General features: G+C 44.7%; 1 protein-coding gene and 1 long non-coding RNA gene across 16 annotated transcripts in view; both read right to left on the bottom strand.

Moving 5' to 3' along the window:
• Positions 1–227: 227 nt before the first annotated feature.
• Positions 228–18,945, bottom strand: LOC113629095 (uncharacterized). The gene is made up of 6 exons (XR_003436384.1): positions 16,356–18,945; positions 6,421–6,564; positions 5,349–5,480; positions 3,579–3,682; positions 1,122–1,293; positions 228–275 (listed from the first exon to the last, which is right to left on the bottom strand). It is a non-coding gene; the product is annotated as an uncharacterized LOC113629095 (long non-coding RNA).
• A 2,737-nt stretch (positions 18,946–21,682) lies between these two features.
• The window catches only part of TPM1 (tropomyosin 1), a 28,205-nt gene continuing 23,552 nt past the window's right edge, over positions 21,683–26,335 (bottom strand). For 12 of the 15 annotated variants that reach the window (XM_027123210.1, XM_027123213.1, XM_027123205.1 and 9 more), the window contains one exon: positions 21,683–22,511. In XM_027123210.1, the coding sequence (XP_026979011.1) occupies positions 22,429–22,511 (83 nt within the window). In that variant the 3' untranslated portion in view covers positions 21,683–22,428. Of the gene's footprint in view, positions 22,512–22,534; positions 23,771–26,335 lie in introns of those variants that run through there. The other 3 variants (XM_027123226.1, XM_027123227.1, XM_027123225.1) reach the window with 1 other exon arrangement.

The raw sequence follows: 26,335 nt of genomic DNA, 5'->3' as shown, positions 1-26,335 counted from the left end.
AAATTTTTTATGACCTGGATTCTTGCATCTTCCCATACTTAGAAAAGTACTACGATCATCAATTAAGCTGTCTGTTTCTCGTGACTAGCAGCAACCTTCTACTGAGACGTGTGCTTGACTGCACATACCCTCTTCCCCCAAATCACATTACTGACCTCTCCCCTTACCTCTTCAGAGCAGTTTCTCAGAGTAGCCAGCTGCCTCCTGGGCTATAGTCCTCAGCTTGGCTCGAATAAAATTTTCCCTTTCTTTCTTAGATTGACCATTGATTAATTCTTTCCATTGACAAAAGTTATAAGGAAGGCAAGTAAAGTTACTCACGATCCCACCACCCAGAAATAACCCCGTTATTATCATGATGTGTTTTTTCTTCCCCCAGTGTTTGTACATAACATGGCTGAGATCACATCACATATGTACAAGTAAGCTGTCCCTAAGAAAGTGGCAGAGCTGGGCTGACACCCCGGGCAGGCTGGGTCCAGGTCCAGGCCTTCCTACGTAGCCATTTCCCTGCACTGCCCCTATAAAGTTCAAGCTTATATCATTTCAAGAAACTGACAAAAAAATATTTAAATGTTTCGAGTTTGAAAATAAAGCACGTAAAGAGACCAGAGTTAGCCAAAATAATCCTATCGTATAGTTAAAGGCTGGAATTTTGCCTGGAAAAGTAGTATTTCATGTGGAAAAAATGTTAATTTCTACTGTCTGTGTAGCCAATATTTTAATTGTTAAAACATTACTGTTCAAGCTCATAAAATAAGCAAACTTGGTAAAACTAGTAAACTAGTCAGTTAACAAAGTGATTAAATCGACAAATGGAGTGAGTTGATTATGTTGCAGGTGGGGTTTTAGGGGGGTGCTGATTTTTGGCAAATTTGGCAAATTGGCTTGCGTTTATTGGAGATGGAGTATTGCTTAATATATATACTTGTTGAGTGAATGAATACATGAATAAATGAATGAATGAATTTTGCCATAAAAGAAATAATCTTCCCCTCTAAAATTCAACGGCTGTACATGACGTCTGCATTTTAGGAGCCTTGAGGGTTGCCTGAGACAGAAATTCTGGTTCTGGGATCGCATGTACTCACTGCGTGCATACTCCTACTCCAAATACTCACTCATGGCCTAACTGGAGGCTTAGTGGGAGCCGGCGCTTCCTGTGGGCTCGGAGCTCAAGCCCACACACCTTGAGCTTGGAGTCAGAAGAATGAGGTTCCAATCTCGATCAGCTCATCCGTTGCTAGCCCCAGAACACTGGCCAGTCAGTTCACTCCCAAACTGTTTCCTCACCTGTAAAATGGGCATAATTCTGACACCTGCCCCACCTTGTTCCCAGCATCACGGGGCGCAGGGAAGTACTAGATGAATGTTAGTTCACGGCTGTGAAAATGATTAGACTTCAGGGTCTGAAGGGACCCTGGTGTGACGGAGGTAGCCCTGGGAAGGGGCGGGGTCTCCTTGGGGAAGGAGGGCCACTGCTCCCCTTTGCTCTTTGGCTGCTCCTTTCTGATCACTGACACCCATGATAGAGAGACACACAGACCCATTAAGCTGCCTTCCCCGGGTCACCTACCATGAGAAGCAAACACCAGGGGCCTTACAGCCAGCATCCTCTCACTGCTACTTCAGGGCTGAGATCCTCTGCCCAGAGCCACTGGTGGTGGGGTGATGGGGGGCCTGAGTCCTCCCATGGTTACCCCTGGGGCTCCTCAGGCTGGCCTCCCCCCTCTCCACCACTCACAGCTCTGCACCCAGCCTGCGAGGCTTCCAGTGGGGTATCTACTGGTCCCACCTTTGTGGCCTCACTGAAAGAAACATGCAGGCAAAGAAACCTGGCTGTGGAGGGCTGGGGCAGGGACAGAACACAGCTGGGTGTGACGAGGAAGGGCATGGCACAACAGGAGCCCGGGAAAAGGACCAAGACAAAAAAATGAGGGGGGGAGAGAGAAGTCTGGAGAGCACTTCTTATTTCTCCTCCCTTCTCTCAAGTGTAAGAGTGAAATCATTAAGGGGGAAAAAAGGAGAAGATGGCAATCAGTGTCGCCTTTTAGTGCTTGAGTGGGTGACAGTACATTCCAGCTGCCACCAGGACACCTACCACCGCTAAGCGATGCTACACGTCAGCCAGTCCAGGCCAGAGGCCCCCCACTGGCTCCTTGCCTCATACCCAGGTCTCCTGACATGTGTAGGCTCCCTGCCACCAGCCAAGTAGTAAGTTATCACCTGCTCATTTTGGGTCACTTTCTCCTCCATGAGTTACTTTAGCCCTAGTGGAGACTTAATATAACAGTTCACTACACTTGTAAGGTGCTTCTTCCTTCCAGAGAGCTTTATGCTCACCATATCTAAAAGCTCATCTATCTGGATAAAGAAGAGGTGATACACACACACACACACACACACACACACACACACACAGGAATACTACTCAGCCATAAAAAAGAATGAAATGTTGCCATGTGCAGCAACATAGATGGACTTGGAGGGCATTATGCTCAGTGTCAGACAAAGAAAGACAAATACTGTATGATATCACTTATATGTGGAATCTAAAAAATACAACAAACGAATGAATGTGACAGAAAAGAAGCAGATTCACAGATACAGATAACAAGCTACTGGTTACCAGTGTGGAGGAGGGGCATTAAAGGGATTGGCGAGTGAGAGGTACAAACTACTGGGTGTTAAGACAGGCTACAAGGATGTATTGTACAACATGGGGAATATGGCCAATATTTTGTAAATGGAGGGTAACCTTTCAAAATTGTATAAAAAATAAAAAATTTTAAAAATGATTTAAAAATGCCTAACACATTGTATATAAAAGATAAAAAATAAAAATACAAATGAAAGCTTATACATCTGACTAGCCCTTCAGGGTTGAAAGGACCTGTGTACAGATGGACTCTGAATTGGAAGGCTCTGAGTTCACCTAATGCAGTTATTATCTGACGTCAGCTGAGGCCCCTATCTCACTCCTCATAGATCTGGTTCAACTTGGCCTACACCCCAATTCCAGGGCCTATGACCAGGGCTGGTTTCAGACCATAACAAGCCCCAGGGCCTTTTAATTATGGAGTCCACATTCCACATCATATCAAACACATTAGCATATACCCACATTTCACATGGAATATAACATTTTTTGCTGTGGAAAAAATCAAAAAGGTTTTCTTAATTTTGCTTTGGAAACTATTTAGCTACCAGTTATTCACTGACTATATGACTGACTATGATTTGTGGGCTGTCATCACACACACACAGGAAATTTTATAGGGTGAGAGAATCAAACCATAGCTTTCTTTTCAAATGTAAATAATTTATAAACACTAAATTGAAAAATGAATGAAGTTGACATAATTTTATGTCTTATGGATGCTTCATTAAAATGTATTACTTTCAATTTTATACTTTTTGTGTTTTAGATCCATTAATTTTTTTCTCATCTCACATGTTTTCACAGGCTTTTGAAAAAGCTGGTCTGCAAGAGGCCCTGTGCCAGCGGGGCCTACTGGCCAGACGGCCCTGACTGCTGTTGCTAAAAGCCCTTCCCAAGACTCTGACCCGTCCCTCACCTCACTTCTGGCATCTTCTGATTCTTTGCTCTTGCATATCTGCTCATGCTTCGGTTTCAGCTGGTATCGAAACTGGTCACAGAGCTCAGCTCCTTCGTTGTTTCCTACAAAATATCCAACCACACTGAACATTTCATGAAGTGGGAGATGTGATAAATTCTGAGGGCCGTGGAGAGAGGTCACTCAAGTCCCTCGCAGCTTCCTGCCATCTGGTCGGCACTACCCTTTCCACCCCGTGTCCACCCTCTCTCACCCCACATCCTCCAAGCTGCCTGTGCCAGCAGTGTGGCCACCCTGCCCAGGGCTGCTCTCCAGGGAGCCTAGGTCACACTGTCCCCTTCCCTTGTCTGGCTGCTTCTCTCTCAAACAGCAGACTTGCCAGGAACGCCTGCACTCTCCAGGTCCCTTGAATTCATCTAGTATTTTCACAATACTTGTGAAAATCTCCTTCCACAAGTATTATCTGGTGCCTCCATCCCCTGAGAGCACCTGGGCAGGAGCCCCTGCTGGCCACTTCCGGGATGGGGACCTCCCATCTCTCAGGTCAAGACTTTTGCTTGCCTTTTTCACCGTTAGAAAGTAATTAGATCAATCTGAGCTCTGGCTTCACTGAAACTTTACTCCCGCTCATGGTCCTGCCTCTGGGTCCTCTGACCTTCAACACACCCCTGAAACAACATACTCCTGTCTCCCCAGGACAACTGAGGAGTCAGGTGGCAAAGTCCCAACTGAGACACAGGCCTCTCGACTCCCAGTCCTGGGCTTTCTCAGGGTCTCTTTCCCTTTGACTGCCTTTTATTACTCAGCTTTCTTCCGGGAAGAAATGCAGTGTACTGTGAATTTCCTTCAGCAAACACAGGCTCTTTGCTTGTTTGAGCAAACAGGGTCACAGAGGTGGGATGGAGCAGAGGGGGAAGGGGTGGGCAGCAGGGCCAACTTCTCTGTTAAATCATGGGAGGTGCAGGGCCCAGGGCACATGACACTTTAGGAGGCCCATGAATGTGTCTTAATTGCTTTTAAAATCAGAAGAAAAAAAAATTTTAGGTTGAAGAAAATGTTTTAATATATAATATTAATATATTTGTCTTCATACCAATGCAGACATAAAATAAAATTTAACCATTTTTTATGGAGGAAGGAGCCCCTAAAAGTCAGAATACCCAGGGTCCACAGCAGTTATAATGTGGTGCTGGTGGGCAGGGGTCTGTCTCCTCACTGAACTTGACAAGTGAAGTCCCTTTAAAGGGATGGTTGTGCTACTCGGGGGATGGAAAATCGGCACCTCCTGAATTATGAGTGACTGTCACTTCCACCAGGTGAACCAGATGAACTAATTAAAAAGGCTGATTCTGTCCTCTGGGTCAGCATGGATTGGGTCCAACTGCCCACTCGTCTTGTAAAGCCATGGCCCACACTGTGGGGGAAGCGGGCTCAGCTTTCTCTGCCTGGGGGACGTCTGTCTTCTCCCTTGGACTTTCACTCCCGTTACAGCTCATCCCAGGGTTCCCTGAAGGACAGACCGGGCAGTCCATCAGAAGGCCTTGGAGCCTTGCCTGGCCCATCCTCAAACCAGCCACTCCCACTGGGCCCCTCCTCTCCTCCCTGAAGCTCATTAGCATTCTCAGCAGAAAGTAGCAGAAAATGGCAAAAAAAAGAACTTGAACTTTGCACACGCCAGTCCTGTGCTCCGATCCCAGCTCTACCACTTCCCAGCTCTGTGTGCTTTCTGAGCCTCAATTTTGTTTTCATTTAAAAAGGGGATAATATTACCTGTTCATATAGTTATTGCAAGCGTCGAATAAGAGAACCTGTGCAAAGTCCAAGGAACCAGCTGGAGCTTATGGTTGGCAGTCTGAGAGCAGAGTCTAGGGCATGTGTCTTGAAGCTGTATTTTTATACTTTCTGTAATATAAAGAAATACTGATAGCTGCATCAAAGATGGTGCTTCCTCTGTCTGGCATATAGTAGTTCCTCTCACTCCTTTTTAATGACTTAGTCCCATCCATTAATAATCCGCCTTCATGGTTGTACCTGCCACCCACCTCCAAGCTAGGATGGTGGTATGTCCCAACTCCACGGGCACAGAAGCTCCCGCACTCGGGACCCTACGGGACCTTGCCCTGTATCTCTTCATCTGGCTACTCATTCAAATCTTTTTTATTTTTTTGCTGTGCCATGCCATGCGGCTTGTGGGACCAGGGATTGAACCCAGGCCCCTCGGCTGTGAAAGCTCTGAGTCCTAACCACTGGATCACCAGGGAATTCCCTCATATCTTTATTATATCCTTTATAGTAAACTGATAACCATGAGTAAATATTTTCCTGTGTTCTGTGAGCCATCCTAGCAAAATTTTTAACCCAAGGAGGGGGTCGAGGAACTTCAGTTTATAGCCAGGGGATGGTCAGAAGTAGGCGTGACAGGCTGGGACTTGGGATTGGCAAGTGGGAATTGTCCCCCTGAAGTGGGAACAGTCTTGTGGGACGGAGCCCTTAACCTGTGGGATCTAATGCTAACTCTAAGTACATAGTGCAGAACTGAACTGAATGGTAGGACACCCAACTGGTGTCAGAGAATTGCTTGATGTGTGGAAAACCCACACATCTGGTGTCAGAAGTGTTGTGTGGTACTACTGGGATTTTATGACTCTTGACAAAGGCAAAGTCTCTTCACCTCAGGAAAAGACTGGGGATTCTTGGTTTAAAGGTATTTCTTGATATATACCACATTACACTATGAAAACGGCAGATGGAAAAATTCACTGGGGGAGGCAGAGTGAAAGCCTGTAGCCTTCCATTAATTCTCCTCCATCCTGAAGGTGGACTTCACTTTCAAATTGCTCACCTGCAATCCGGAGGCTGGCTAGAAGGCTCCCATCCTGCCAGTGGCCTGTGAATTCTCATGCGGCAGTAAGGTGGGAAGGGAACACGGAGCTCCAAGACTAATACTGCTGAGAGCAACAGAATGCCTCCGGCAAATCCAGGAACCCTAGAATTCCAGAGAGCCAGGGGAAATCACAACTTTCAGGCTGGGATCAGACTTCATCAACTTTCCCGAATGGGAAGTGATGTCACACTTGAAAATCTCTGTGCTGCCAACTCAGCCTAAGATCACATTCCTTCAAGCCGACCAGCTGCAAAACCAAAAGTTTGTGGAGAGAATCCATGTGGGGCTATGGGGGTCAGAAGGACAGCCTCACACTTACTGCTAACCTTGGGGGGGGGGTGGGGGACAAGAGGAGAAATGCCAATTCTGGAATCCCTATCCTTGCCTGTTGCTGCCCACCCCTACTCCTTGCAGTATGGAAACCATTTAGCTGCAGACAGATGATTTCCCAGGCATATTGTTGGGAGTACCTAGAATAAATCACTTCCTCCTCCGGCCCTGAGATAACTGTCCCTCTCTTGTAGGGGCATAATTCAAGCAGTCTGCCTCCAGGCAGCCGAGACTGAGATTAAGCATGGAGTGCACCACCGCTGACGGCCTGAGCCCCAAGAATTATGAGCAGTGAAAAGACAAGATAAAGAGGAGGTGCCTCTGCGGTAACACAGTGCCTGCTTCAAACAAACCTGACTCCAAAACTCAGAGAGAGAACATGGTCATCTCGCCACACCTAAATAATTATTTAAGTAGAAATATAAAAAAATCTTTAAACCATGATTTTATTCATAAGATTTCTACTCACACATAACTTTCTGGGAATCTATGTAGCTTCTAAAATGAGTGTCTCTTCCTCACTAAAATTAGGTTATATCTAGTGATTTTGTAAAAAAATACTGGAACAAGACAATAGGATAAGTGCTGGAGTACAAACAGCCTCCTCTGAGAGTAGGGAGTCAAACTTTTTCTGTAAAGGAGCCAAATAGTAAATATTTTAGACTTTGTGGACACTAAGTTTCTGTCATAGCCACTCAGCTCCACTATTGTAGCACAAAACAGCCACAGACATCACAGAACTGAATGGATGTGACTGTGTCCCAGTAAAACTTTGAACACTGACATTTGAGTTTTATATAATTTTCATATATCATGAACTATTATTCTTCTTTTGAGCTTTTTTCAACCATTAAAAAATTTTAAAGCCATTCTTAGCTCCAGGTTGTACAAAAACAGGCAGTGGCTTGACTAGGGCCCACCAGAGATAGTCTGCCTGGTTTACAAAATCCCCAAGGAAAAAATGCAATGAAGGCAAAGTTCTGTTTTTGGTTAATGTAATCCTTTCCCTATGGGCCTGTTATTTTAAAGTAAGACAATGGGGGGGGGTGTTAATTAGGAGTTTGAGATTAGCAGATACAAACTACTATGTATAAAATAGGTAAACAACAAGGTCCTATTGTATAGCACAGGGAACAATATTCAATATCCTGTGATAAACCATAATGGAAAAGAATATGAAAAAAGAATATATATGTGTATAACTGAATTACTTTGCTGTACAGCAGACACTAACACAACCTTGTAAATCAACTATATCTCAATTAAAAAAAAATTCCACTCCGGGGGAAAAAAAGAACCACTGAGGGCTTCCTCTGGTGGTAAAGGTACCCCTGCAACCCCACCCTGAACAAAACCAAACCTTCCCGCCTCCTCCGTGAGAGCTGAAATCCCTTTAACTGGGGGCACGTTCTGGAAGATGGCATATCAAATTAAAAGCCACAAGAAGGCTAAAAAAAATAAAAATATAGTAAGATAAGTGGGTAAGGAAAAGGAAAGTCAAAGGAACAAATTATCAACACAGGAATTTCAAGAAGAACAAGGGAAATAGTTTGAAGAAGGTCCCTCATTTGCCGCCTTGTAAACAACTACTGACTTTATTACCTTCAGGGAGAATAAGTTTCACTTCTAGTAAATTCAACAGACTTCTATTGGCCTCTATTATATTCCAGGAGCACACTAAGTACAGAGATGATGAAAAACAGCCCCTGCCCTCTGACAGGGGAGAACTGCAATTAGATAAGGAAAGGTCCTTTCCATTGAGTGATAAGATTCAATCATTCATTGAACAAAACATTTACTGAGCACCTGCTACTACATTCCAGGTCCTGGGTTAGGTGCTAGACATTCCAAGATAAATAGATTCTGGAGATGTTTATGTTAAGCACGATCTTCCTCGCTTTCACTTTGTTATCTTTATTTTCTTGAGGGACAAACAGGGGCACAGAGGGTCAAGCTGGCTGTCCCAGACGGAACATCAAAGAGGGAAACCAAAGAGTGACTGGTGTCTGCCTTAGCAGGGCTGGACTAGGCAGAGGTGAGTGAGGCCTCCAGGGTGCAAAAGCCAAGGAGGCCGGGCTTCCCTGGTGGCGCAGTGGTTAAGAATCCGCCTGCCAATGCAGGGGACATGGGTTAGAGCCCTGGTCAGGGAAGATCCCACATGCCGCAGAGCAACCAAGCCTGTGTGCTACAACTACTGAGCCTGCGCTCTAGAGCCTGCAAGCCACAACTACTGAAGCCCGTGTGCCACAACTACTGAAGCCCGTGCGCCTAGAGCCCATGCTCCGCAACAAGAAAAGCCACTGCAATGAGAAGCCCGCTCGCCGCAACTAGAGAAAGCCCACTTGCAGCAACGAAGACCCAACACAAAAGAAAGGAAGGAAGGAAGGAAGAAAATAATAAATTTAGAAGGAAAGAAAAGAAAAGAAAAAAAAAGCCAAGGAGGCCTTCATGTGCACGTACTTGCATGACCTCAAGAGTGGGCACCTCCTTGAATTTTGTACCCTAGCACTTGCCTCCCTGTAGCCCTGACTGGCGCCTTAGCTCCCTCAGTGCCTGCTGTGAGCCTGGGAGGGCTGGAGTCAGCACTTGTGAGTTTAGGTTACCTAAGATGCCCCAATTCCCTGGTGAGGAATTACTTCTTTCTCACTGTATCCCGTCTTGTGGAACTTCCCCAGGGCCTCATCCCCCCAGAGTCCAGGCTGGTGTGGGCATCACATGCTCCCTTCTGGACTGCGACTCCTGGGCTGAATGAGTTGGTTCCTGTTTCTTCCCACCACCTACAGTCTCTCTGAGTAATGCCAACATTCCAGTACAAGTGACACCTCAGAGCCCTGCTACTCCAAGTGTGGTCCACGGACCAGCAGCACTGGCATTGCCTGGTGCTGGTGAGAAATGTAGAACCTCAGGCCTGCCCCAGACCATAGTCAGAATCTGCATTTTGACAAGGTCCCCAGGTGATTCTCGTGTGCCTGAAAGTGTGGGGAGCATTAATCCACACTTTGCATCCCCCCGCCCCTCCCGCCACATATGGCCCTTGCTGCTGGCCGTGAGCTTCACAACACAGGGGCCTGGGAGAGGGAAATGCACCACTTGCTGAAACGCAAGGAGGCTCAGGGCTGGCCCTGCCCTTCCCAGATGGGCCTCCCTCCCTGAGGAGTCCTCAGACACACTCATCTGGTGTTTTGTTAATGGTTGACTCTAAAACAAAAGAAAAAAATTAGGCATTAATTTCAGAGAATGATGCCAGCACCACCCTTTGAATCTGGTGTTTTGTTAATGGTTGACTCTAAAACAAAAGAAAAAAATTAGGCATTAATTTCAGAGAATGATGCCAGCACCACCAAGCCTCTCTCCAGAGATGCCCCTTCCCTTTAAAGTCTGGGGCAGTGGAGGCGGGAGACTCAGGGGGCTACTTCAAAGGGTAAAAGTGCCCTACGAGACCCCTTAGTCTTGGGCTAGCATGGGATGGTGGTGGTTCTTTTTTAGAGACAGACAGCTGCTCTCTCCTCCTTTCAGAATGGGCCAGGAGTGGAGAAAGGGCATCAACAACCCTAATATTTACTGGTAGCCTGCCACGCACCAGACCTGGGACATATTTTCTGTTTTATTCTTTAATGCAACCATAAAGGACAGGCTTAGACAGAGGAGGAAACAAATTCAGAGAGGCCAAAACACGTGAAATGTTAACACATAACCGTGGTCGGCCTTTGACCCATATGAGAGAAGTGGTGGAGGTGATGATGGCTCTAGGTGTGCACGTGCGTGAACGTGTGTTGGGGGATGGTGGGCTGGGGTCCTCAGGAGAGTCAAGGGCAAGTGTACAAGTGAGAAGCTTGCAGCGGGGCCTAGCTCTTTGTGGTGGTGGGCCATGGCATCAATGAGATATACAGTCAGCTTAAGACTTCACACATTTGTTATTTAAAATAAAATAAGTGGGGCTTCCCTGGTGGCGCAGTGGTTGAGAGTCTGCCTGCCAACGCAGGAGACACGGGTTCGATCCCGGGTCCGGGAAGATCCCACATGCCGCGGAGCAACTAAGCCTGTGTGCCACAACTACTGAGCCTGTGCCCTAGAGCCTTCAAACCACAGCTACTGAAGCCTGCGCGCCTAGAGCCCGTGCTCCACAACAACAGAAGCCACCGCAATGAGAACCTGCACACAGCAACGAAGACCCAACGCAGCCATAAATAAATATATTAAAAAAATAAAAATAAAAAAATAAAATAAGTGGAACAACAAGGACCTGCTGTATAGCATAGGAAACTATACTCAATAGTTTGTAATAACATATATGGGAAAAGAATCTGAAAAAAATATATATGTATGTGTAACTGAATCACTTTGCTGTACACTTGAAACACAAAATCAACTATACTTCAATAAAAAAAAGAATGAAAAAAATAAGTGGAAGTAAGGATATTCAGATTTTTCCAATGATGATTTCATCAGTGCTTTTTTGGGGGGAAATATAAAATACTAAATTCTTCTTTTTTTCTCATTCTTTTGGGCTCCCCTGCTTTTGCTGATGCGCAGTACACACCCCTGTAGGACCCAACTTAACACCAGTTCTGAGGCTAAGGAACCCTCGCCCAGTTGTGTGGAGGTGGTGGTGACACCCTCCACCTGCAAGACCAGTGGTGTGCAGAGTAGTTAGGGAGGTAGGGAGACTGCAAACTCCCTAGAGCGAGTCGCTGCTCTAAGAATTTCTGGAGTGCCTGCTATCCTCATTCCTGGGCTCTGAGTCAAGAATGTAATTGAAGCCACAGGACAATGGAGTGTGAAAGGAAAGATGTTCCCTGGTGTCAGATACCCTGGCTAACCAGACCCAGAAGCACAGAGCAGGTGCTTGGCTTTTGTTCCTGGGTCCCTGCACCCGGCCCCACAGTCCAAAGCCTCTCTAGACAAAAGCCACAGCTCCTGCCTCCTCTGCATATCCAGGATCTGCGCCGACTGAGAAAAGTCTGCTTCCTCCTCCCGACCCCCTTGTTCCAAGGCTAGAGATACAGAGACAGGAGCCACATCTCAACAGAGGAAACCAGGAAGCAGGACCTCCGATGCTAAGGATTTCACCAAAGGAGGATGAGGATTTTGTCCTTGTCTGAAGAAAACTTTCAAGTACCCTAAGTAACCTTCTGGTGCCTGGGAATAGGATCACCAACCAGGTGAACTGGGTTTTCATAGTGTCACTGAGAAATCCCCAGGAGACCAAACCTCAGAGGCAAGCCCCATCATGCCCTGGTGGAGACACAGGACGTGTGCGCTGTCTTCTGGATGGCATGGGGGAGGTGACTCCCAGAGAGCTGGTGATGGTTGGTCCTTCTGTCTTGCAGGGTTTCCTTAAGCCCACCCCTCCCCACTGGAGAGGGGCTGTTCTTACCGTTCATCAACATTGGATCTTAGTGGGTTTTTTTGGCTGCACCGCGCAGCTTGCAGGATCTTAGCTCCCTGACCAGGGATTGAACCCACCTCCTCGGCAGAGAAAGCGTGGAGCCCTAACCACTGGACCACCAGGGAATTCCCTGGATTTTAGTTCTGAAGGGCGATGAAGCCTTGTCTCCTTGTGATTTCAGGGGGAAGATCTAAATCGGCTATCTGGCTCTGAACTATCCTGATGAAGCAACCTGATGAAAATCAGAGGCATCCTTGAAGGAGCAAAGACAGCACCATATGGCAGCCACCCAGGTGAGTATGGAAGAGACAGGGGCAGCCTTTTCTTTGAAGCCAGGGAAGGGTGGCTATAATGGCTGATTGCAAAGACACAAGACTAAGGTGTGTTTAAATAACAACACAAAAAAGAAGCTATCCATCATTGAGAGTTTGCTGTGCCAGGCACTGTACTAAAAACTTTACAGGTAGCATCTTAATCATGCCCTGGATGCAGGTACTATTATTATCCCCATTATGCAGACAGAGAAGTTTAAGAGCTTACTCAAAGTCACACAACCAGTAAGTAGCAGAGTGACTTCCAAATTCTGGTCTTACTTCAAAACTTTTTTTGTTTTGGTAGCTGTATTTGTTTTTATTTTTTGTAACACAAAGAGGGAGAGAGGAGGCAAAGGGGCAGGGCCCAGCAATGTGCCTGGAACAGCTTCTGAGGCATACGTTCTGAGGCATACATTCGTCCTGAGGCATATATTCCTCCAGATTTGTTTTGAAAAGGCAACTTCAGTCCATGTTTCTGGAAACTCTCCAGGCTGTCAACCTCAGTGCAAACAACTTAAAATAAAAACCTCCCATCTGTTCACCACACGGGGATCCAACACAAAATGCAAAGCAAACCTGTTTGGAAAATGCCTGCTCTTAAAACAGAAGTGAGCAAAGCCTGGGATTTTGACCTCTATCCTAGACCACATCCTTCGCACTGCAGTTTAAATTTCTTTTATCGCTGCTTCTTCCCTCTATCACCGTTCATTACCAGTAGTTAAGGGTCTTCCCCAAATGGAGGCAAGAGTGACCCTGGGCAGTGCTTCTGAGCCCTCACAGCCATTATTCACTTTTATCAGTTGGGTCTAGACACGAGGTACAAGAAAGAGTGGCTGCCGTGAAAGCATCTCTTAAAGTTCAAGATTGTGTGTTTCTGTTGGTGGGAGGAGGAGGGGGGAGAAATGTGTGGAGCTAGATTTCTTAAAGGCCTCTATTTCAACCAGTGTGGGGAGACTGTCTTGTTTTGTTTCTTTTTAAGAACCCAAAGACTGGGGCTTCCCTGGGGGCGCAGTGGTTGAGAGTCCGCCTGCCGATGCAGGGGACATGGGTTCGTGCCCCAGTCTGGGAGGATCCCACATGCCGTGGAGGGGTTGGGCCCGTGAGCCAAGGCCGCTGAGCCTGCGCGTCTGGAGCCTGTGCTCCGCAACGGGAGAGGCCACAATGGTGAGAGGCCCGTGTACCGCAAAAAACAAAACAAAACAAACAAACAAAAAACCCAAAGACTGGAAATCAAATGGGCTATCCAGTCCAGGCTGGAGCAGGAATCACTACATAGTTAAACAGCTTAACACTATATTTAGGGTATGCCTGCACTTAAAATAAATAGTTTTTTTTTTTTTTAAGTGTATGTTTTCATTTCCTATGAGTCAGAAAATATCCAAATTACAAAGACTCTCATATCAGTCCTACTTATGAGAGCAAGAAAATCTAGAAAGAATCCAAATTTTCAAAAATAGGAGAACAACAAATTACAGCACATTAACCAGTTGGAGTATCATCCAATGATACCATGAAGACTAGGTTAGGAACATAGGAAGGTGCTTATGCAAATTTTTTGAATAAAAAATAAGGTTTTAAATACAAAGTCCTATATATACGCACAGGCAAAAGACATGGAAAATAATTTTTAAAGTGGTGGTGAGATTATAAGTGACCTTTTTCCTTATAGATTTTTTCTTATTTTTATAATCTTTTGTGACAAACTGGAAATGTATACAATTATATGTTGCCTTGTACCTTATGTGTACATTTGGCTTATTTACCTTGCTGTCCTATATCCAAATATGGCAAATAGATTTTCATTTGAGCTTGCAAATTGCTGCATGAAATTTACATATTCCTTTAAATACATAAATATGTATCTATTGCTGTTACACAAGCTGGAATTAATTCTTCGGGTTAGAGTCTTTTTAATCCAAATTTCATTATGCTACGTTTATCAGTAATACTTTATCTATCTTGGGTAGGAATCCAAACTAGAAAAGTGAAAGGGAGCTGCCACCCCCCAGCAGTTCCTATCAATACAGCAGTGAAACTCCATTCTCTCAGCACACCACCTCGCTTTCCATCTTTCATGGAAGTCTGGAAGAAGGATTATCTGGAGACCCCCAGGGCCCCTAACCCATTAAGAAGGCTGAAGTCTGGCAACCCCAGAAGGTCAAATGACTCTTCTCTAAGGTCCACAGGAAAGAGCACTAGGGAGTCTTCCTATGGAAGAAATGAGTGTTTGTGGTGATTCTCATCCATCTGCTTTCCTAGGAAGCAAAGACTCCCTGCAGACCTCCCTTGTGGAGTAGGAAGCTGATTTTGAGGTCTCAAAGAGTCCGTGTAATTATTTATTTATACTCTACTCCTTGCTCTGAAGATTGGGAGATGCTCTAGGATAAAAGCAAAGGTATAGTAGGACCAAAACATTTTTTAAAAAGTTAAATGGCATAAAACAAGAAATGAGAGCTGGGTACGAGGGAAGAATTTGTAGATTAAGTTCAGCAAAAGAAACTTACAATAAAAAACCAAAAAACTTGGTGGCCAGAGTAAATAGTACAACCAATGCATTTATAAACTAACAGAGCTCTTGTTTCTAAGGTTTGAGAGATAAGGGTGAGTCATGCATGCCTACGGCTGGAGTTCTCAAGAAAATTGCACAGCATGCCTAAGACTTTCCCACTGGCTTTAGGTGGTTAAAAATCTTCCAGGAAGCAGGGCACAATGCCTGTTTTCAATGCACTCCTGTATCATTTACTCTCATTTTGCCAGGCAATCATACCCTATTATTATTTCTTAATGTGTGTGCATTGCCTCCTCTAGATTATAGACTCCTTGAGGGCAAGAATTCTATTTTCTACTTTTTCTATATTGTCCTCCAACCTCCAGTCCCTAAAATAATATAAATTCTTCTTAAATGGAAATTCTTAGTCCTGTAGGCCAAATTGCTTATAATCTTAATCTGCACATATTCTCTAGTTACTAGAAGACAACAGGGAAGCCCTTTCTATGTTTGAGTGAGCAGAATAAGAGATTAATGAAAAACTATAGCTGGAGGGGAAATAGAGAACATAAGCTGGAAACAAGAGACATTCCAAATAGGAGTTTTCAAGTAGAGGGTTAGGGATGGAAGAGATATGAACAGTTCTGCAAGGATTTGAGACCAGAGACACTTCGTGGAGTCACATTTTCTTTACACTGATTACATTCCTATTCCTAGGCAGATTATCTGCCTTGTTCCTTTTTAATTTCTTGGGAAGGTGCTAAGGCAGACAGGCCTGGAGTATCCTGGAAAAGGGTACTGTGTGAGAACAGAGCAGGAAGACACATCATGGGAATGGTGGCGACCAAGCTCAAGTAAGCCAGCAATGAATCACTTCCCTGCTGGGTCGTGAGATGCAGATATGCCAGCCACCTCTATGAAGCCATCACTCACCTTAAAATCAAAAATGAAAAACCCTACTGCCTGGGTGCTGGGTCACATTTCTAACAGGCTGATCACTGGGCTTTTAGCAACAATATTTAACCCTTTTGGGATACTGACAGGGCTCACTTTGGATAGCAGTGTCCTTGACCACAGCATGACTCAAGGAATTACTTGGCAAACTGTTCTATTGTGAAACAGGTTTTCACAGAGGAAGTGGGCTTGGGATGGGGTGGGGGGTTAGTTCTGATCCAGGATGTGGTCAGCACATCAAAACCTGGCTCATCGGAAGGCCACAGGACTACATTATTCCACGGCATGTACCTGGGAATTTAATTTTCGACTTATGAGTCTAAGCAACGAGAGTTCCACTGGGAAGCCAGCATTTCAAATTCTGAGTATCTCCTGAGTTGACAACAGATCAGGACTCACCATCATCAAGTGTACTCACCTCTCACCCCCATCCTCACGCAGCGTCCACCCAGGGGAGCTGACTCCTTCATGCCTCCGGCCCAGCCATGTCCAGTCGGCCCCTCGGGAGACAGAACAGAGTTCTGTGTGTTCCTGGGCCACACACATGAAGGGCTTCGTACCTTTCCCGTCATTAGCTTTCCTCTGGAGACAGGGGATTCCGCGCGGCTCCTCAAGAATGAATGAATGAGGGCTGATCTGCCTTCACTTACATCTGCTGCAAGGGCTACCAGCAGGATCCCGTGTTCTGTTAGCTTCCACTCAGCAACGCATCCAAATGCAAGAAACGGAGCAACAGAAACTTATTTTCAAGGGCCAGTGTTTTGCTTAAATATGAAATGTGAATCTATGACTTTGAAACATTCTTCACCCCTGTGCACAGGTGATTAACCATGTGGCAACTGTTACTTGAGCATCTCTGTCTGGGCCAATCAACAAACGTACTGAGAATGCATTTTATGTGTGAGATACCACTGCAAAGCCATGAATGGTCTCTTTCATTTCAAAAGGAAAAAAGTTACCTTCAGTTTCCCTAAGGACCCAACGCAGGGAGAAAAAAAGGCTCAGGGCTAAGGAGCAGAAGAGGGGCTGGAGGCAGAGGCAGGGCGGAGGTGGGGAGACTACATACATCATCACCTCGTTTAGTTCTCTGCCTCAGAGGAAGTGCACAGGCAAACCATCTGCTTGAAGGATGGAGAAATTGCTGCACAAATGGTAAAATTAACCTGTGGTCACACAGTGAATGGCGGAGGGCCTGAACCTGGCCCCTCCGGTTTCCAAGCACCACACCGCGCTGCCTGCCCTGAAGGGGAACTGGGGTTGAACTCAAGCAGATGGTGACCTTGAGCAAGCCACCCAACTCTCCAGCCTTGACGACGATAAGCCTCCTTCCGGCTCTCCGAATCAGCACTTCAGTTAAGGCACCAGCCTTGGCAGGCCCTGATAAGGCCTTGACTCGCCCCTTTGTTCTCCACGGCCTTGGTAACAGGCGGAAAGAAAGCTCACAGGCAGCAGCAACCAGTCTTATCCTCAGGTGGATGCCTATTTGTCAAGAATTTGGCAAAAGTTGCATTCACATTAGTGAGTCTTCAACATAGCTTCATTGTTTGACACACAAAATTTATGAATTCTGTTGGAGGAATGTAGCTCTGAAAACCTCAGTGTCAAAAAGTGTATAAAATGGAAGGAACGTCTCTTGTACTGCCTGCCATTTCTATCAATTTCTTTCCAAACCCGTCTCCAATTTTGGAAATGATGGCTCCCTGAGCACCCCAGGATTTCGATTGGAGAATTCAGATTTCTTTTCTGTATGTACACGTGACAACAGATTTTTTTAAAAATCACATTTACAAATAGCGTTGACGAGGTGAAAACATGGTGAACACCGACTCAAATACTTGTTCAAGTGAAAAAGACCCTTTTTTCCTGAAGAAGAAAAATAAAAATCAGGCCGAAAGTATTAAAACTCTGGAGGATACACAGCAGCATACACAAAAATTAGATTTTGTTCTTGCCAGCGACAGCCCTAGGAGCAGTAAGGACTGTTCTCTTCAACGCTAGTGTCAGAAAGTTCAGAATGTATCCACAAAAGTGCTCTTCTTTTTTCCTTAATAAGAGATCATAGAACTCTCATCACAAAATTATTTTTGGAAGATGCGTATATCCTTAACCTGTACCCTTTCTCTGTGGAGTTCCACAATGCTTTACACTGAACAAGGCAACGTCTCCAGCTGTTCATTCTGAAATCTGGGCCTGCTAAGTTTTGGCAACGAATTTAGAGTATGAATCTTGCTTTGTCTGTACTACACGGTTTTCTAAATGGTGACTGTATCAGCGTCCAGCCTCGGTGTTTGCACACTGAAGAGCCTTTACCGCTCTCCCGTGTTCGGAGGTGATCACACTGGGTCGGACCCAAGCTGTGCGCCCCGTGGGGACAGGGCGTTCTCCCTTTTCTATGTATCAGAACGATCAGGTAATAACAATTCTCCGAATTGGCATGATGCTATAGTAATCCATTGATTTCATCTGGTCCCTGGAACCCAGGGAGGAAGTGAGGCCTTAAACCACCCACTGGGGTCATGGCAGCTGCAAGCTGACTCAACCTCCAGCCTCCCAGCCTCCTCCTCTTCCAACTGTACCCATTGCCTCACCTGGTTCTACCCATGCCCAGGAGCTGCTTTGGAAGAAAAAACCAAACAGGGCTTTGGAGTCACACAGGCCTGACTTTGATGCCAGCCCACGCTGCTCAGGAGCTCTGGACCCGTGAGCAAGTTTCCTCAGCCTCTCTGAGCCTGTTTCTGTGTAAGTGAAATGGAACTGAGGTGAAGCTAAAATAACACCAGTAAGGCGCTCATGACAGGTTCTGGCACAGGGTATCTGAGAATAGTCCTGATAACAATCAATGCCACATGGAGCAGAGTTAGTGTTGTCCCAGCTTCCCCAAGTCTTCCGTGTTGGTCTCCATGGCACACGCGGCACGTTGAGGGCAGCAGCAGGAAGGGCCATCGAGCGTGCCCGACGTGCTGTGCTGTGGACTTATCACCTGGGTCACACATTCCAGTTCCACGATGATAACCTGTGAGCTAAGGGTCCATTTCATAGAAGAACGATCTCAGATTTAAGGACTCGACAGGCTAGGCAGCTAGGAAAAGTGAAGCCAGATCTGGCTCCCAGAGTGAAAAGATGCTGGGTATAGGAGAGCTTTTTTTTTTTTTTTTTTTGGTAGGAGAGTTTTTGACTAGAGTGAGGCAGGGGCCATCTCTGTCTAGCTGAGGATGGGCATGGAAGTGCCCAGGGCTGGTGAAGATGCAGGAAGGCCAAGATGCAGAGAGTTTATTTGCCTTGAGCAAAAGGACAGCTTTTTAGAGGTGGGAACTGTAACCTGGCCGCCAAGCTTCTCTTTGGGTCTACGGAGAGAAAATATTGGGTTGGCGAAAGGTTCATTCGTTTTTTTTCCCGTAAGATGGCTCTAGTAGCACTTAGTTGTCTTTAACTTCATTCAAAACAATTTTGTTAGATTGTATGTGACAGCTGTCGTATCAGTGTGCATTTAAAAAAACACTTATCACTTATCAAAATTGGTGACTTTTTGTGTAGCCATCTTAATATTGAAGATGGAAGAAAAAAAGCAACATTTTCAGCATATTATGCTTTATTATTTCAAGAAAGGTAAAAACGCAACCGAAATGCAAAAAAAGATTTGTGCAGTGTATGGAAAAGGTGCTGTGACTGATCGAACGTGTCAAAAGTGGTTTGCGAAGTTTCGTTCTGGAGATTTCTCGCTGGACCATGCTCCACAGTTGGGTAGACCAGTTGAAGTCGATAGCAATCAAATCGAGACATGAATTAAGAACACTCAACGTTATACCATGCAGGAGACAGCCGACATACTCAAAATATCCAAATCAAGCACTGAAAATCATTTGCACCAGCTTGGTTATGTTAATCGCTTTGATGTTTGGGTTCCACGTAAGTTAAGGACAAAATACCTCCTTGACCTTATTTCCACATGCGATTCTCTACTGAAACGTAATGAAAACGTCCCGTTTTTAAAACAAATTGTGATGGGCAATGAAAAGTGGATACTGTACAACAATGTGAAACGGAAGAGACCATGGGGCAAGCGAGATGAACCACCACCAACCACACCAAAGGCCGGTCTTCATCCAAAGAAGGTGATGTTGTGTAGATGGTGGGACTGGAAGGGAGTCCTCTATTACGACCTCCTTCCGGAAAACCAAATGATTAATTCCAACAAGTACCGCTCCCAATTAGACCAACTGAAAGCGGCACTCAACGAAAAGTGTCCAGAATTAGTCAACAGAAAACGCATAATGTTCCATCAGGATAACGCAAGACTGCATGTTTCTTTGATGGCCAGGCAAAAACTGTAACAGCTTGGCTGGGAAGTTCTGATTCATCCGCCGTGTTCACCAGACATTGAACCTTCGGATTTCCATTTATTTAGGTCTTTACAAAATTCTCTTAATGGAAAAAATTTCAATTCCCTGGAAGACTGTAAGAGGCATCTGGAACAGTTCTTTGCTCAAAAAGATACAAAGTTTTGGGAAAATGGAATTATGAAGTTGCCTGAAAATCGCGGAAGGCAATGGAACAAAAGGGTGCATACACTGTTCAGCAAAGTTCTTGGTGAAAATGAAAAATGTCTTTTATTTTTAGTTAAAAAACTGAAGGCGGGCTTCCCTGGTGGCGCAGTGGTTGAGAATCTGCCTGCCTATGCAGGGGACACGGGTTTGAGCCCTGGTCTGGGAGGATCCCACATGCCGCGGAGCAACTAGACCCGTGAGCCACAACTGCTGAGCCTGTGCGTCTGGAGCCTGTGCTCCGCGATGAGAGGCCGCGATAATGAGGCCCGCGCACTGCGATGAAGAGTGGCCCCCGCTTGCCACAACTAGAGAAAGGCCTTGCACAGAAACGAAGACCCAACACAGCAAAAATAAATAAATAAAAACTCTTACCCCCAACATCTTCTTTAAAAAAAAAAACAACAAAAAAAAACTGAAGGCATTTTCTGGCCAACGTAATACCTGATCAAAGGGTGTGGAAGAACAGCTACAGAGATACTGAATCCTTTTCAATGAAAATATCCATGCATCCAAATGAATTTATTTCCATTTTACTGTGTTCGCTTTTCATGGGAACGTCTTTTTTTCCTCTGTAGCACAAGCTTAGCCAACTAATACTGTAATCTGTTTTTGTAATGTTGTATGACTAATATTGTACAATATTGTACTAATATTGTAATGTTTTTGTTTGTCTAACATCTTTAAGACTGACCTGTGATGTTTTCAGTTTCCAAGTCCAATAAAAAGAACATGTATTGGAATTTAGAACTCAACATGCATTAGAAAGCAGAAAGTCACCAAGACTCTTTACTTCTACTCTGAAGTAGAATCACACTGCTAGGTGACAACACATTCGGTGCATTGACCCACAGTTTGCTGATGTGTATGACTGCCACCACTAGAGACTTAGCTAAGAATTGAGGAAAAATCCCCAAACAAGTAGAGGCATGGCAAAAGGTCTACATGTATGTACATGCAGATATAACCCATAACCTGGAGAAAGGCTTGGACTTGGAAAGTGTCCTTTGCTGCTTGGCTGTAACTTTAACAGACAAAAGGGATGCTGGCTTGAGTGCTTCTGGGAGGATGACACATGAAACCCAGTTTCCTCCTGGACATTGGGATATTGATTTGCTTTAAGAAACATGTGTGAGGGAAGGTAGGTCGATCACACGATCTAAAGTTCACAAAGTAAAAGCGTACAAATGACAGGACCACCCCATTTAGAAAATGTCCTACAATGTGCATTTATTCCATATCATTATACAAGGTTTCCATACAGTTATAACTCTTAAGACAATGTTTTTTCTTCACCATTGTACGTGGTGCCTAAATCTTTCACTTGAACATGGTGGAAATCCACATCGCGTGCTATCCCACGAGCTGTAACGAACTGCAAATGTGCCAATTAAAAGAAAACAGAAGCCTTAGAAGAGCACGTTGGCTTACAAACCCTTGGCTTTAGTGAATTCTGCCAGACAGGATCCGTAGTCTCACCTCATCATTAAACCCAAGACAAAATAAATTAGTGTTGGACAGAATTCTAAATTGTACAATATTGAATGAAAGACCACAATGGGACCTTTTGTTTAAAGTAGCACCAATCCACACCTGATTGTGTTTCCAACATTAATCTTCCTGTTCATGTATCATTGGCACTTTGAGTGAAAATCTTTCTGCTTCAGCAAGGATTCCTGGACTAAGCATACTGTGTTGCTACTCTCTACGAAGTGTGGCAACGTCAACTTGGGAAATGGCACATTTAAATCATTGTCGCCTTGACACGGGCTTGCCTGTGTGTCTTTCCCACCCCTGATCTAGCTGGTACTTTGTGGATGTATCTGTGACAGTGGTAAAAGTAAATAAAAATGCATTTAAGGGGTTTCATGGTAAGCATGGTGTTTAAAAACAAAACAAAACAAAAAACAAAAACAACATGAAAGAATGTGGTCGCAGCTAAGGAGGTTTTCACATGTTGTTTAACTCCAGTAAAGTCTGATCCAGCATCTGGTGCATACTAAGGTTTTCTTCTTTGGCATGAGCCACTTTCTCTGTGGTGGGATTAGAAAATTAAGTCATGAATAGCTGCGCTTTGGACACAGTGGTGGTTTGTACATTTAGGCAGGCAAACATCAATCACAAACACAGGATGAGATGATTAGGGCCAGGCATGCTCGTAAGACATTACTCATTTCCAGACAAGGACCTACAAAGGGGAAGCTGTCTTGGACCCGAAGGAACTACAGGCACAGCAGGTTCTCACAGAGTGGCCAGGTGAACCTCCACCAACAATCCACTGAGGACAAAATGCAGGTGGGGTTGGTGAAGGTTCACTAGTCATGTGCCGTGGGAACAGGGAGAGGTGCTTGCAGCACTGAAGTTAACAGCAGACGTTTCTGAGTTACAGGCAGTTAAGGTCTGAGAGTTGTGTTGTAACACAGTCTCACAGAAAACAAAGATGACGTAAATAGGCTTTCTGACAACTTTTTCAATGATTTATTTCTGTTACTCATTAAAAAAAAATTACCAACACGTTTCATGCACACTCCAGTAGGACATTCTCTTATTATTATTTTCACAGTGCTCTATTTATTATTAGCATGACATTCTCACCAGAATCCAACAACACTGTTAGATTGAATAAAAAGCATACCTTTCAGACAATCAGGGACTTCTGACATGAACTCCTGTTTTCAAAAGCTATTTTGCCCAAGCATAGGTAATCATATTTCAAACACTATACCAGATACTTAGAAGTTAGAAATATGAATATGTAATAGGAATATATATTATATATATCACATCCTATATATAATATATATATATATATATATATATATACTTATACCCATACACACCCCTCTGCTTTGGCTTTCTAACTTAAAGCAAGACTCAGTTCTCTGTAGGAAATAGAAAACATTTTTTTGGTCCTCATTATGCATCAGCTCAAACAAGAGGACCTGCTCTTGCAAAGATGAGTGCTGAATTGATTATAAACATTGATCCATATACACAGATGTAATTTTACCATAAAAGTGGTTTGGGGATTAAAGAGAACTTAATTATTCCAGATATGAGAGGAAAATGCAGGCAAGGCCAGCCTTTCAACTGATTCATGTTCAATTCTGCAGAAAGGAATCGTTTTCAACCCTATTAGGTGAAGGTATGACAGTCTTAGATTTCCTGCCCATGGGCTGTGTTCCTAGAATTCAGCCCAGGTTCTCTCCCACTTAAGTTTAATCCTCATTCAGGGCCAGCTTTAGTTGGTTAGTTAGGCGGCGGTTTTGCTCAAGTTGCTGGTAGAGTTCGTCTGTACAGGTCAGCAAGCAGGTTAGCAGAAGAGAAGAGGCAGAAGGAAGAGAGGTTAGCTGGAGTTGGTGAGAGGGAGCTCGCAGACAGAACACAGAGGTACCTCGGGCGCCAGTCACTTGCTGAACAGGTTACCCTTACCCTGTGGTCAGCTGTCCTGTGCCCAGGAAGGGCGGATGGAAAAGGCCTGGCAGACTTAGGGAGAGCCAGGACGCCTCTCTTGGCAGGACGGGAGGGAAAGAGAGCAGCAGGATTCGAGGAGGAGGACAGAGAGAGGGTATGTTCCTCATGCATCTCAGTAAAACCACTGTGTAAACCGGGCTGAATGCAGCTTCTGGAAACAGCCTCAGGAACAGGGGCAGGGCTGGAGGCGAGCCCACTCCTTGCTAGGGTTCAGCTGAGAGCTTCCTGCGAAACCTCAACCTGCCCATTTCTGCTCACCTCTCCCTGGAACCCCTTTCATCTTCACTCCCAGGGCTGGCTTTCCTTTCAGGTAGCACCAAGAGGGGCTACTGCCGCTGCATTAACAGCAGAACTGAGCTCCCTGTCCCTCCCCTAGTTGCTGTGATACAGGGTGCAAATTCTGAACTCTCGTCCAGCCTAGATACAGGGCGTGTTACCCTACTCAAACAGCAAAAGAACAAGCATTTATCTCCACTCAAAACTGACTTAAAATTTAACTGCTGACCTTCTGAAGAGGATGGCATTCTCTGGTGCTAGATGGACGTGTATAAAATGAATAAAATCTCAAACAGCCACATGGAGACCAGTGTGAAAAGCATTTTACACTCGGGCATGTAATCTGCTCACTTGGCAAGGAAGGCAGCCACTAGAGTCAGTCTGTATATGGGGGTCCAGGGGATGCCCCAACAAGGACAAGAACCTGGCACTTACCATGAAAAGCTGGAGAATACATTATTGCTTCCAATGACGGTGACAACCTAGACCCACAAAACTCTAACTTAATGATCTTGAAAAGCGATAATCCTACGCCCCGGGGAAAAGAAAAAGGTTCCGTCTCTAGTCCCCAGGTCTGTGGGGAAATTGATCAATTCTTATTTTAATTTTCTCTCACGTATGGTAGGAGATGGGGAATACGATATATTCGTTGTGCTTTCTAGCTTGGAATATCTGCTGCGTTGTCTTCTTTGTCCATCCAAATTTTCTGAATATTCGAAACCCCAGTCAAATGCCACCTCCTCCAGGGAGCGCCCAGTCAGAATTACTGTCTCTATTCCTTGCTGACTCTAAATGCACACCATCTGTTAGTTCAGACTTGCTTCCCTCATCTATCTTCCCACAAGATAGCCAGCTCATTGAGGGCAAAGAACATTTCTGGTTCATCTCTTTACCACATCCTTCCTACCTTTCATGGTATCTTGCATGTTTGAGGGGTGCAAAATCTATACCCCACTAGCACATTCACACTATCGCGTGGGAGATACCACCAAAGGCAGGTAGGATGTCTTAGTCTGCTGAGCCAATGTACAGCCAAACTGGGATGGAAGAACTCTGGAGAAATCCCAGAGAATCTAGAGGGTCAATGTGAATGCAGCTTAAATGACAGCTGTCCCTACCACATCCTCCTTTGGACCTGCTCCACTTCAGCTGCCATGGAACTGGTGTGCCTGGAACACTTATATGTTTGCAAGTATTCTTCCCTCCTGTTCTACCTCCCCAATGTCTGGGATGTCTAGTGCCAAGCAATGCTTTTGGGGTTTGGTCCAACCAAGGCTCTTGCAGCAGCTGCCTCTACATATGGCCTGACCCTGTGAGCTAGAAGCCTGGGCCCCAACAATTTCTTGATAAAATCAAAAAGCTATTTCTCCTCCTGTGCACCCATACCTTCTTGGGCTATTCCAGATTTGCCTTCCAATCCATCAGTTTCCCATTTCCCCTTGTAGAATATACTTATAGGAAGTGTGAAAATCTCCAGAAGAGCTTTCAAAAAACAGATGTGCCTCCAAAATTAACTGAACATCTGCTCAGCAGAACTTTCAGACTTGTCATTTTATCTATGGCAGAAAGCAGGGTTACTCAGAGAAGGGCCCACTTCTATTACTCTGAATTTTAAAAGAACAAGGCAGGAATCATAGTCAAAAGCAGGCCCAAGAAGCCTTAGGAAAAGATAAACAAGAAATTACTGAAGACTTTACACTCTCAAGGGAGAGACACTGTCTAAATTATAAATTTTTAAAAGTCCACTATACCATTATTAAATACACTTACCTCTTAAAAAGAGTATTTTTACTCTCTTCTGAGGTTTTGTAGAGTGACTGACATTTTCAATTTGTCCAAATTTACTTGAATACAGGGGTATATAAACACTCTTAGGCTAAGAAAAACTATACACAAACAGATGAAGGTCACCCACATTTAAAACACAGGAGAAATATAGCCAGACTGTTGAGGATGGAGAAATATTGGGAATGAAGAAATAAAAGTCCACATCATTTTTAAGTTCTAATTTTGTGATGTGTTATAAAAAATCACTTAATTGCTGGTTTTGAATTTATAAATATAACTGATAAACTATAACTGAACAATTTCTACTTTTTTTTTTTTT

The sequence above is a fragment of the Aethalodelphis obliquidens genome, unplaced genomic scaffold, assembly GCF_003676395.1.
Source record: "Aethalodelphis obliquidens isolate GAN/ISIS:26980383/991018 unplaced genomic scaffold, ASM367639v1 scaffold26, whole genome shotgun sequence".
Classification (NCBI taxonomy): domain Eukaryota; kingdom Metazoa; phylum Chordata; class Mammalia; order Artiodactyla; family Delphinidae; genus Aethalodelphis; species Aethalodelphis obliquidens.
This window is presented reverse-complemented; position numbering and strand designations above follow the sequence as displayed.